This window comes from Cetorhinus maximus, chromosome 10, assembly GCF_964194155.1.
Source record: "Cetorhinus maximus chromosome 10, sCetMax3.hap1.1, whole genome shotgun sequence".
NCBI classification, from domain to species: Eukaryota; Metazoa; Chordata; class Chondrichthyes; order Lamniformes; family Cetorhinidae; genus Cetorhinus; species Cetorhinus maximus.
Window position 1 is genome coordinate 93701171 of NC_135888.1, and position 13402 is coordinate 93714572.

Sequence of the window (13402 nt, forward strand, 5' to 3'; positions counted from 1 at the left end):
CCATAACCCTTCTCCTTGACCACAGGACCATAAGATGTAGGAGCAGGTGTAGGCCATTTGGCCCATCGACTCTGCTCCGCCATTCAATGAGATCATGGCTGATCTGATAATCCTCAACTCCACTTTCCTGCCTTTTCCCCATAACCCTTAATTCCCTTACTGATTAAAAATCTGTCAATCTCAGCCTTGAATATACTTAATGACCCAGCTTCTACAGTCCTCTGCGGTAAAGAATTCCACAGATTGACTACCCTCTGAGAGAAGAAATTCCTCCTCATCTCTGTCTTAAATGGGTGACTCCTTACTCTGAGATTATGCCATCTCCTCGACCCTCCCACAAGGGGAAACAACCTCTCAGCATCTACCCTGTCAAGCCTCCTAAGAATCTTATATGTTTCAAGAAGGTCGCCTCTCATTCTTCTAAACTCCAATGAGTACAGGCCCAACCTACTCAACCTCTCTTCATATGAAAATCCCTCCATACCTGGGATCAAGCTAGTGAACCTTCCCTGGACTGCCTCCAATGCCAGTGTATCTTTCCTTAGATAAGGGGAATAAATGTGGTCTAACTAGTGCCTTGTATAGTTTTAGCAAGACTTCCCTATTTTTATACTCCATTCCCTTTGAAATAAAGGCCAACATTCCATTTGCCTTCCCTATTACCTGATCTTGTAGGCTAGCTTTTTGTGATTCATGCATGAGGACCCCCGAATCCCTCTGTGCTGCAGCTTTCTGCAGTCTTTCTCCATTTAAATAATATTCAGCTCCTCTATTCTTCCTGCCAAAGTGCATAACCTCACATTTTCCCACAGTATATTGCATCTGCGAAGTTTTTGCCCACTGTCAGCTCTTCTGAGGTAAATGATTTTCTTGAGATTTTTTTTTACATTTTTGAGAACAGAATGCACTTACAGTTTAAATTTCAAATGTCAGAAATTTCCTCCTGCTGCTTTTGCGCTACTGCCAGAATATTGCCAGATTTGCAGTGGAAACCCCATATACACTGGTAATTGGAGTTTATGCTATATTTTCAGCAAAGTGGGAGCAGCCCTGAGGAAATTCTCAATGTCTTCTGTTAATTTCTAAAGTGGATTGTATAGTACACTTAGCAACATGTATTCACAGTTCATTTCTTAACGTAATATATTCATAACTAAAACCTGCCTTTTTATTTGGCAGAAAGGCTGTTTCATGACTCAAAATATTTATGAATTTGTGCAATTCTACCTGTCACAGGAGCTTCTATATCCAACATTGTTTTTTCTTGGCGAAGAATTGAAGCTCCTTCATTAATAATTCGAAGTGCTACAATCTCCTCTAACCTTCCCTCCTTGGTGAGATGAGCCTTCAAAAGATCAACCCGTGGCTTGCCATCACAATCAAATACTTCCTTCATGGTCAGTCGATGGCTTAGTGGAAAAGGAACAGCTGTAATAGAAAAAGAGAAAAAGTGATGGCAAAAGACTTCAGGTATTGTTTACTTCCAAGCAAGCGCTCCACAAGTATATATTGTACATCAGCAGTTCCCAAACTGTGGGTTGCGACCGGGGTCACAGAGACAATAGATGGGGTTGCAAGCTCCCCCTCCTCCGTGACTGCATCCCACACTGAGGCCCAGTCAGTGTCCTGCCTTTGTCCAGCTTGTTTCTCAGTCTCTCCGAGTTGGTGAGGACAGTCCCGCCTGGTGTCAACAGTATGAACAACAAGTTTGATGCAGTCATTGGTTTTCTCCTCACCACTTCATCCTTCCTCCCATTAAATCTTTCTACTGGATCCTATCCCGGCACTGGCAGCCTGGTTCCATGGAGTTTTTCTTCTTCTTGTGACCATTTAAAAATATCAAGTGTAGGGGACTCACTAACTCAAGAGAACCTTGGCCCAAATTGGAACCTGCTGTACACTAAGCGGTAAGAAGGTGAATTAATAAATCGATTGATCTAAAAAAATTAACTACAGCCTGAGGAGGTGTCAGTTCTTACATTGATGAGCATGTGGGTGGTGAAGGAGGGTGCCGGGGAAGGGTGGGGGTGGGGTAGTGTTTGTTGATAGGGAAGTAACCTTCCTAATTATTACATGATCCAGTCTGAAAGGGGACAGCATCAATTATACAGTGATACTCCCATCATCGCTTCACTCCTCCATAATCCACTGGAGTAAACTTTACAAGACTAGTAAGTGCCAATTAAAAATGTTAGGAAAATATGAAATTCTTAATAGGCAATAGCTGGTCGGCATGGAATTGATTAGTCAGATGCACAAAGGCACGGGCTGAGGCTCTGGCTTTCAGAGCTGCTTCGCATCCCCGCTGGTTGCCACCAGCGGGCTAACTTGTGTGCTGTGTTGGGGGAGAGGGGCACATTACAGTGTATGGAGGGGAAGGGGAAAGAGGAGCTAATTTGTGTGTTTGTGTGGGGGTGGGTGGGGGCGGGAGGAGTTGATGCGTGTGTGTGTGTATGTGTTTGTTTGTGTGTGGCGGAGAGGGGCTGACTAGACTTGTGTGTATGTTGGGAGGGGATATTTGTGGAGCCTCCTCCTCCAGTGAGTTGTTTAATTGTCCACCACTATTCATGACTGGATGTGGCAGGACTGCAGAGCTCAGATATGATCCGTTGGTTATGGGATCATTTAGTTCTGTCTATCACTTGCTGCTTATGCTGTTTGGCATGCAAGTAGTCCTGTGTTATAGCTTCAACAGGTTGACACCTCCTTTTTAGGTATGCCTGGTGCTGCTCCTGGCATGCCCTCCTGCACTCATCATTGAACCTGGGTTGATTCCCTGGCTTGATGGTAATGGTAGTGTGGGGAATATGTCGGGCCATGAGGTCACAGATTGTGTTTGAGTACAATTCTGCTGCTGCTGATGGCCCCCAGCGCCTCATGGATGCCCAGTCTTGACTTGCTAGGTCTGTTCGAAATCTATCCCATTTAGCATGGCGGTAGTGCCACACAACATGATGGAGGGTATCTTCAATGTGAAGGCGGGACTTCTTTGAGGATGATTCTTTGAGGATGACTATGTCAGGCTGTTGCTTGACTAGTCTGTGAGACAGCTCTCCTAATTTTGGCACCAGCTCCCAGATATTACTAAGGAAGACTTTGCAGGGCTGACAGGGCTGCGTTGGCATTGTCATTTCCAGTGCCTTGGTCAATGCCGGGTGGTCGAATATGAAAACTAATTTAAGTGAAAATCATAAAAAAAGGTGCATTGTTTTTTTCATTTCTAAAACGAACAATATAGTGCGCTCAGCATTCTAAATATTCATATATTTTAAATCTTAACTATTTGTGCTTTGTCCATAAATGAAATTAGTCAAACATAGTATATAAAATACACAGCACTTAAACTCCGTTAGATTCAAGGTTGTTATGGAAAAGGACAAGGATGAGCCAGAAATCGGGGTTCTAAATTGGGGGAAGGCCAATTTTAATAAGATCAGATATGATTTGGCCAGAGTGGACTAAAAGCAGCTACTTTTGGGTAAATCTGTGACAGAGCAGTAGGACTAATTGAAGGAGGAAATAGGGAGAGTACAGGGCCAACATATTCCAGTAAAGACAAAGGGTGGGACCAACAAATTCAGGGAACCCTGGGTGTCGAGGGATATACAGGACTGAATAAAGAGAAAAAGGGAGGCTTATGGCAGATACCGAGGGCTCAAACAGTGGAAGCCCTAGAGGAGTATAGAATGTGTAGGGGGAACTTAAAAAGGAAATTAAGAGAGCAAAAAGGGGGCATGAAAAAACATTGGCAGGTAAAATAAAGGAAAATCCAAAGTTATTTTACAAGTACATTAAGAATAAGAGGATAACTCGGGAAAGAGTAGGGCCCATTAAGGACCATACTGGTAATTTGTGTGTGGAGCTAGAAGACATAGGTAGGGTTCTAAATGAATATTTTGTGTTGGTGTTCACAAGTGAGAAGGACTGTGATATAATTAAAGAAATTAGCATAGAAAGGGAGGAGGTTCTAAATGGTCTGGCAGGCTTAAAAGTAGATAAATCTCCAGGCCCGGATAAAATGTATCCCAGGCCGTTGAGTGAGGCAAGGGAGGAGATAGCAGGGGCACTGGCAATAATTTTCAATACCTCTCTGGCCACAGGAGAGGTGCCAGAGGACTGGAGGACAGTCAATGTGTTACCGTCATTCAAGAAGGAAGGGATAAACCAGGGAACTACAGGGCAGTCAGTCTAACCTCAGTGGTGGGGAAACTATTGGAAGCAATTTTGAGGGACAGGATTAACCCACACTTGGAGAGGCAGGGATTAATCAAGGACAGTCAGCATGGTTTTGTTAAGGGGAGGTCATGTCTGACCAATTTAACTGAATTTTTCAAAGAGGTGACCAGGTGTGTAGATGAGGGCAATGCATTTGACATAGTCTACTTGGACTTCAGCAAGGCTTTTGATAAGGTCCCGCATGGGAGACTGGTAACGAAGGTAAGAGCCCATGGGATCCAAGGCAATTTGGCAAATTGAATCCAGAACTGGCTAAGTGGCAGGAAGCAGAGCGTGATGGTCGAGGGATGTTTTTGTAACTGGATGCCTGTGTCCAGTGGGGTTCCACAGGGATCGGTTTGGGTCCCTTGCTGTTTGTGGTATATATAAATGATTTAGACTTGAATGTAGGAGGGTTGATCAGTAAATTCGCGGATGACACGAAAATTGGTGGGGTGGTTAATAGTGAGGAGGATAACCTTAGATTACAGGAGGATATAGATGGGCTGGTCAGATGGGCTGATCAGTGGCAAATGGAATTTAATTCGTTAAGTGTGAGGTGATGCACTTGGGCAGGACAAACAAGGCACGGGAATACACGATGAATGGGAGGACCCGGGGAAGTACCGAGGATCGGAGGGACCTTGGTGTGTATGTCCACCGGTCCCTTAAGATAGCAGGACAGGTAGATAAGGTGGTTAAGAAGGCATATGGGATAGTTGACTTTATTAGCCAAGGCATAGAATATAAGAGCAGAGAGGTTATGCTGGAACTGTATAAAATGCTGGTTAGGCCACCGCTAGAGTATTGCATGCAGTTCTGGAATCCGAATTATAGGAAGATGTGATTGCACTAGAGAGAGTGCGGAGGAGATTTACCAGGGTGTTGCCTGGGCTGGAGAGTCTTAGTTATGAGGAGAGATTAGATAGACTGGGGTTATTTTCACTGGAGCAGAGGAGATTGAGGGGGGACATAATTGAAGTGTATAAAATTATGAGGAGCGTAGATAGGAAGACAGGAAGGAACTTTTCCCCTTGATGGAGGGATCAATAACCAGGGGGCATAGATTTAAGGTAAGGGGATGGAGCTTTAGAGGGGATGTGAGGAAGAATTTTTTCACCCAGAGGGTGGTGGGAATCTGGAACTCACTGCCTGAAAGGGTGGTAGAGGCAGAAACCCTCATAACATTTAAGAAGTATTTGGGTGTGCACTTGCGATGCCATGGCATACAAGGCTATGGGCCTAGTGCTGGAAAATGGGATTAGAATAGTTAGGTACTTGTTTGACCGGCGCAGGTTCAATGGGCCGAAGGACCTTTTTCTGTGCTGTAGGCCTCTATGACTCTAAACAGGCTGTTTAGCCCAACTGGCCCATGCTGGCATTTGTGCTCCACACAAGCTTTCTCCCAGCCCTCTTCACCTAACCCGATCATTATAATATCCTATTCCTTTTTATCTCATGTGTTGATGCAACATCCCCTGAATTCCATCCATGCAATTTGCCTCAAGTATTCCTCGAGTAGCAAGTTCCACGTTCTAGCCGCAATCTGGGGAAAGAGGTTTCTCCTGAATTCCCTATTGGATTTACTATCTTATATTTAAGGGCCCTTGTTTTGTCTCCCCACAAGTGGCAACATCTTGTGTACTTAGGTATATTTACTATTTAATTAACTTTAATTAAATGAGTATAAAATACCTTATGATTTCAACTGTGGGTGGATTTCAAAATGCTATGGAAAAATCCCCAAATGATTTGTCATGACAAGATATCAGTATTTCAGAGTTGGCTTTTGGCTTTAATTGAATATATGGATATGATAGGATTCTAAAAGTAGTTAGCTAGACTGAAATAAAATATCCTTTCAGATTCTGCAAAATGTGACTGTTTGTCATGCAATAGTTTAATTATTTATTATACAATTAATTTAATATTCAGATACAATGAAATATAAGGGTCAGGCCACTGGGATTGGAAAATCGATATCACGCGCAAAATTTATAAAAATATAAATCATGCACTATGTCCCAGCAAATGGAGTATGTAAACTGTTCGCAGGTCTCTATTAATGCTGTTATGCAACCAACTATTGGTTGTACTAAGGGCCACTTACGTTGACTCACCTGCCACCTTTCTCTCCCTTTCTACTAGCTGGAAAGGTGAGATGTTATTGCCTAGCAGCCCTATCTGATCATATAACTGTGATTTATTATGCCACAGAAATTGCAACTGAATATCTGTCATACCACAGTGTAACATATCCATACACAACATGGCTTAAAGCATTTTCTAATTTAAAGTATTCTAGGAATAAACAAGGTTGATTCCAATTTTGTTACATTTCTGCTATTTATGAAAAATGCTTCTCAAAGGGTTGAACTTGAATTCACTGCCTTCCTCAGTAAAATATTAACATCAAGGAAAATAAACTCCAGCTGCTAATCCATGTTTACATTGTTCAGCTAATGCATATGAATCGGCTATTTTCACAAGAAAGCTTGGAACCAGAAAATAAGCCACCTGTAGGACTCACCCCTACCCCCCACAATATCTCTACTAATCTAATGCCAATCCGATGCATCTGAATTCACCTTTTTACTAGCTAGCTCCTATTATTAGACACTTTTTTGACAAGGTCAATGATCATACTCCCCAAAAATATTTTCTATCTTACTGCTAAACTACTTTCATGTTATACTTTTTTTTCTATACCTAAATGCACACATTTAACATAATGCAATGCAGTAAAAGTATGAAATGGACTTTCAAGATAACCAGTTGCAGCTGATTGTTTCAGCAAGTTCAAAAACAAATTGGATGAGTGCCTGGTGAAAAAAATGAGAGAGAGGAATATGTATATGTTGTCATATGGGGCTGGACTTTGGAAGCTGGCTGGAGGGGGGAATGGAGCTAGGTGGGCTTGAAAATTCCTAGCACCGTGAGCACCTGCAAGTTCCCCTCCAAGTCACTCACCATCCTGACTTGGAACTATATCACCATTCCTTCACTGTCGCTGGGTCAAAATGCTGGAACTCCCTTCCCAGGGGTGTACCTACACCACGTGGACTGCAGCGGTTCAAGAAGGCAGCTCACCACCATCTTCTCAAGGGCAACTAGGGATGGGCAATAAATGCTGGCCTAGCCAACGAAGCCCAGATCCCATGAAAGAATAAAAAAATATTGGTATCTTCCCACCTCCAGGCCATTTTTACGGAGGCAGGTCAGGTGAGGTGATGGCTGTTATGTTCTTCTAGTCATCATAATTGTACCAATCGTATGACAAGGATTGGTAAAACAATAATGTGGGTTCTTTATTTGAAGGTAAGACTATGGGAGGAGTTTTCCATTCTGGGACTAAGTGCGTTGGTGGGCAGGGAAGTTGAACCCCGGTGGGCAGCAGATCAGATTTATCCACGCAATTTTCTGCTTTGCACCTAATTAATTATGCAACAAAGAGGAGATTGCAAATCTCGTGGCAGGACAGATAGGGATTCATCAATAATAATAGGGATTCATCAATCCTGCCCTTACCTCTGGCACCATATTTAAATGGCACCCGCACAGACATTCACTCATTGCAGGCCAGGTGTGTTGTGAACTTCTGAATCACCATGGTGCCCATATGTACTGAATCCTCCACTCCACGGTTCAGCAAGGCCTCCCTGGGGATTCTCCTCCAGACCATCCAGGAAAGACGGGGGGCCCTCTTTCCGAAGGATGGGAGCAGGAGGTCCCCCCCTTCTGACCATGACGGCCTAGGAGGAGGTCACCAGGGAGGTCAGCACCCATGGCCAGCACAAAAAAGGACCGCCTTGTAATGCAGGAAATGAATGAATGATCAGATGAGCTCTGCCAGGGTAAGTGAAACTTCTACTCACTCCAAACTCACACTCTCAAAAAAGCATCGGGCATTCTAAGGGTTAGAGTCCACAGGGGTGTCACACACGACCAGCAGATGGGACATCAGCACTGAATGTCTGCCAGTCACTTTAAGCTCACCATCTCATGTAAGATCTTGCACAAATGGTGTCTTAGTTCGTTACTGGGGAGGGCTCAGCACACACAACAAGCATGCATGCTGCTGAAATGCACTTTCATCTAGAGTTCTCACAGTCAATCCATCTGCCTTTATGCAGGACATGATCTCTCGCAAACGGCGGGAGAGAGCAAAGACCAGAGGGGGGAACCCCTGAGCTTAGGACACTCTCCTCCCATGAGGAGCAAGTGGCAGAGGTTGTTGCTGAGGACGCAGATCGCTCTTGCATGGAAAGTGAGATCAGCCTCCCCTCAAGTCAGTGACGGTCCACCCAGTATATATTGACAACATGGGGATAACGACTATGAATGACCTATTATTTTGGAGACTGCCTTGTCAATCACTAATGATATCTTCTCTCTATTCCAGCTGCCAACAAGAAAAGGCAGAGGAAGACACCAAGCAAATGCCTCAGCCTCAGCCCCCCAAGCATCTCAGATAAGGAGGCAGAGGAAGCATTCAAGGAAGACCCGTCTCTGCATTCACCTGCACCCTCATGGAAAAAAAAACAATAAAAACTAAGAGTATGGTCTGAACTGGTGTTCCATTTTATGGTATACAAGAACAGTTCAGACCAGTACCCTTATTTCCCACACACATGCCTTGCTGTTCTAGAGTAGGCTCAGGGCCACAATCTGGTGATCACCTCAGCGACATGTGTCCACAGCAGGTGGAGGCAGTGACAGCCGAGGTCTCTGACACTTGGAGGACTGCTGAAAAACCAGGCCTCTGCTAAGTCTGAGTCCAATGAAAAGCCTCTGGAATTGGCCCTAAGAGAAATGTTGGAGATACAAAGAGAGGCAGGGGAACATCAGGCAGAGTTGGCAGAGGCCATCACCACACTGGAATGAAGGATGGAGGAGTCCGTCCATGTTCTTTCTTTTTTTTATCCTTTCATGGGATGTGTGTTCCACTAGCAAGGCCAGCATTTGTTGCCCATCCCTAATTGCCCTTGAACTGAGTGGCTTGCTAGGCCATTTCAGAGTGCAGTTAAGAGTCAACCACATTACTGTGGGTCTGGAGTCGCGTGTAGGCCAGACCAGGTAAGGATGATAGATTTTCTTCCCTAAAGAACATTAGTGACCCAGATGGATTTTTACAACAATCGATGATAGTTTCACTGGTCACTATCACTGAAACTAATTTTATATTCCAGATCCAGTAGCTGAATTTAAATTCCACCGGCTACCATAGTGGGATTTGAACCCATGTTCCCAGAGGCTTAGGCTGGGTCTCTGGATTACCAGTCCAGTGACAATATCAGCACACCACTCTCTCTGTCTGATGTTGTGGCTTTGGCATATGAGCGCACCAAAGTCTCCATGGGAAGGATGGCGGCCACTGTGGAGACCCAGGTCCAGCAGTTTATGCCGGATTTGCACTGGGACCTGCACATGATCACTGTAGCCATGCGTGCCTTCCAGCAGTGGCTAGGTGAGAGGGGGACGGGGCATCTTGATCTCTCTCCAGCATGAGTCTCATTATACCTTCACTCTGCTGCACTCTGAGGCCACTACACAGGTGTCATCAGCCACGTCCTCTGCGGGTAATCCTTGTCCCTGAGGAGCCATCCCTGCAGCCTCTGTGGGCCCTGGAGGATGTCAGGGATCTGTGACCGACTGAGAATGTAGGAGGCATGGACACTACTTGGGAACCATGTGCAGACCTGCAGGATGCATTTCCGATGGTCGCACAGCAGCTACATATTCAGCGAATGGAAGCCCTTGCGGTTGACCGCTTGTTGTGATGGAGATCTGAGTACTACTTCAGAGGAGTCGATGGCACTCTGCACCTGTGGGAAACCTGAGATCTGGGCAAATCCAATTGCTCTTGCATCCTGACTTTCCTGTTCCCAGGCGAAATGCACAAAGCTGTGTGCCGTCGAGATGGCGGCATCTGTGACCTCATGGATGCACTTGTGGATGGAGGCTTGTGATATCCCACAGAGGTCACCTGTGAAGCCCTGAAATGAGCCACAGGCATAAAAATTGAGCGATGTGGTCTGACACCAAATCCTGAAGCAGTTGGCAGATCTGACCAACCAGTTCCCTAGCCATGCGCAGTCTTCAGCGACACTGGTTCTCAGTCATCTGCAGGAATGAAAGGCGGAGCCTACAGATCTCGCTAGGCACCAATCAGCAATGGCTCTCTGTGGCTCTTCAGCAGCGTGTGCAGGAGCACCAGCCCCCCGCACCCCTTCTTCTGGAGGGTGCTGCTCCTCCCTCTGCGCAGCCAGGCACCTCTTTTGCTCTTTTCTCCTTCATCTTTGCTCTCTGTAGGCCTCGAGGCATGCAGCTAGTTCACCAGGCTCCATGCTCCTGATGTACTGCTCCTGATGCATGAAAAAGAGAAATGTGTTGGTTAGCTTGGGTGTACTAAGAACCTCTCCTGGTTAAGTCCTTCAAAGCCCTTAACGCATCCCAGAGAGTGCTGGCCAACATTTGGATGGCCAGAGTTTAGTGCGCTGGATGGCTGCCCAAAATCCCACCCACCTCCACCCCACTCCACCTGACCGATTGCTGTGCTCTCAGCTCAGGCATTCTCCTAACCCGCACTGCAAGGCTGCACTGTTAGCTTGAATCATGGGAGAGACTGGTCCAAACTGGAATTATGACATTGCAAGGGGCTGTGAGCACCTCCACCAGTGACTGCTCCATGGCCAGCTTTTGCAAGGAGATTGAACAACATGCGCAGTAGTCCAACTGTTCTGCAGTCCACTAAAATGCTCACTAATTTGCATTCTATGCCCGAGGGGTAAAAAGGGCTGGAGCACTTGGTGGCAATTTCATGTCTCTGCGTTGCTTGAATGGGCAGATAAGCTCAAGGCCCGACTCAACGCATGTCAATGTGGCTGCGTCCGAACTGTCTCAGCTGTGGAGGAATGGAGTTTCAGCTAAACAAAATAAGTGACAGCCATTTGCTGACTCATTCCTCAGGGCAATGCCTTGACCAATCAGAGTCAAGCTGCCTGGTTTAAATTTCAAACAATGCTTGGCAGTTAACTGTCAGTCACAATCATTGCTGCATTCTCCATGGCAGCGCCACTTGCCAACCAATCAGCACTCTCTTTACATACAGTATAAATAGTTGTTTTCCCCTTATATTGGTATACTTGCGAAGTGTCCTGATGAATGCTAAATGAAAAGCTTAGAAATGTCTATCTTTTCAGCAATTCTAAAATTAAATCAGTAAAATAATTAATTAATATCTCTAATCCTGCCTGTGCTTATATTCTTATTATTTTATTAAATGTTCTACTTACGCTAATTGAAATTCCCTAGTTAAGATAAATTGGAAATACTCACCAGCAATCTAATAACCTTTACTGCTATTAGTGTACCCTTACTGCTACTAATAAAACCTTACAATTACTAAAATTGCCCGAATTTGAAAAGATAAATGAGAAAAATACTTACCAACCATCAACTACATGTTTTCCTGTGACGTCACACTTTGATTTTTCTCAGAACATTGTTGGTCTCCTCTGAAGCATGGTCCTTGTCATTGTCTTAATGATACCATGGATGGTGACCAAGGGTTGTTTCCTTGCACGCCAATAGGCCTGCAATACTCATTGAAACCGTGGTGTCCATAACATAAAATATTGGGGGTGACCAGTGTGAACGACACTCGAGTGTAATAGATCCCAGAGACAGAATCCCTGAGCCATTGTATGTGGTGAGTTTGGCAGTAGTTAGTTGTGGGTACATACATTTCAGCGTGCAAAATGGAAAGATGTTTGCACCTGCACCGGTATCCAGTTTTGCATACAGTTGTGCTTTCATTGCATCTGTGGGCATATTATCTAGATGGTGGTAAAGGCTTCTGTTGGCATCACTGTGTCAATGCATTTTTTGATGTTCAGCAGAACATCTGCTCGCTTTATCGATGGTCTGGTTATCCTCAACATCTGACCGTATAACTTGGCTAGACACTTCATGAATCTTGTCTTGACATGTTTGGAAAGTGCTCTTGGTTAGTTGAAATGTTGTACCTGACTGGGCTTCTCATGATGTCAAGCCACGTGTTTCAGCCATTGCTTTCTGCATTGGCTCTTCCAGTGTCCTCTGGTACCACATGCCTTGCATGCAATTGTCAAAAGCTGGACTATTTTTGGGTGCATGTATGAGACCACTCTGCCTGCATTGCTTACTAGACTTGCCTGTATTGGCTATCGTGTGAATGGACGATTAATTACGCATAGCTTGTAGATTTTGTCCACCTAGTGGTATGGTTTCATACTTGCATCCGCTTTGTAGTGGCATTTCCATGCAGTAACCTTTGGGTTGGCCCAAATGTCTTTTTGGAACACTTCTATTGGGGTGGATGCTATCACGAGCTCAATTATTCTTATGGCTACCTTAGATGCCAAAAAGTCACAATCACACCCCTAGTGAGCGCATCTATGTATGAATTGATCAATGGTCTCTGCCGGTTGCTGCCTAAAAGACATGAATTCCAGCCAGTATATTCGGAAGTTGAGCTTCACTTGTAATTGATCTTTCAGTGTTACAATTTTTAACTGGATTTTTAACATCTGCCTTGCAGCACTGCTTGCTGTGTACGGAGTACAGAGTCATGAGGCTACTATATCGCATCCTGCCTCAGTGGTAGTAATTGACAGCAGTTTAAGATACACACCCTTAAAAGTACAAATACATCACATCACAACAATAATTACCCACTCAAGAGCAGCAAATAGCGTGTTGACTTAATTATAAGCCTTATTAAAGCCAATAAGAGGTCGACGGGAATTTTCTCATCTGCCTGCAGGCTCTCTGCAGTGTCCAGGACCTGACAGATGCCTGAAGGTAGCCTCCTGGCAGTAGATCAGGGGACCAATGTTCCAGGGTCAATTTGAAAACCGCCTCTCTCCCTGCAATTGCCATATCTCCATGCCCATGGCTGTGGGCACAGACTGCCCTGTGAAGAGATTTCTCCCAATAATGGTGGTCTAGCAGCTATGGCCATTTCTTTTTCTAAAAGTTTGTAAAAAGTGCTGAGAGGGCACATCCATCTTAAGACACCTCTCTCTCCCCTACTTGCTTCAGCAGGCTGCAGCTCCTTTAGTGCTGAATGGCATTCTAGTGGCGACTGTGCTCTCTGGCCATTAATTAGCCAATCTTTTGAAAATTGTGAGGGACAACTAATTCT

At 44.8% G+C, this 13402-nt stretch overlaps 1 protein-coding gene across 3 annotated transcripts in view; it reads right to left on the minus strand.

Annotated features, from left to right (window-relative positions):
* Positions 1 to 13402, minus strand: part of LOC144685840 (protein phosphatase 3 catalytic subunit alpha-like) — a 492753-nt gene that overhangs the window by 233509 nt on the left and 245842 nt on the right. For all 3 annotated transcript variants that reach the window (XM_078550784.1, XM_078550785.1, XM_078550786.1), the window contains one exon: positions 1228 to 1428. In XM_078550784.1, coding sequence (XP_078406910.1) covers positions 1228 to 1428 — 201 coding nt within the window. The remainder of the gene's footprint in view (positions 1 to 1227; positions 1429 to 13402) is intronic.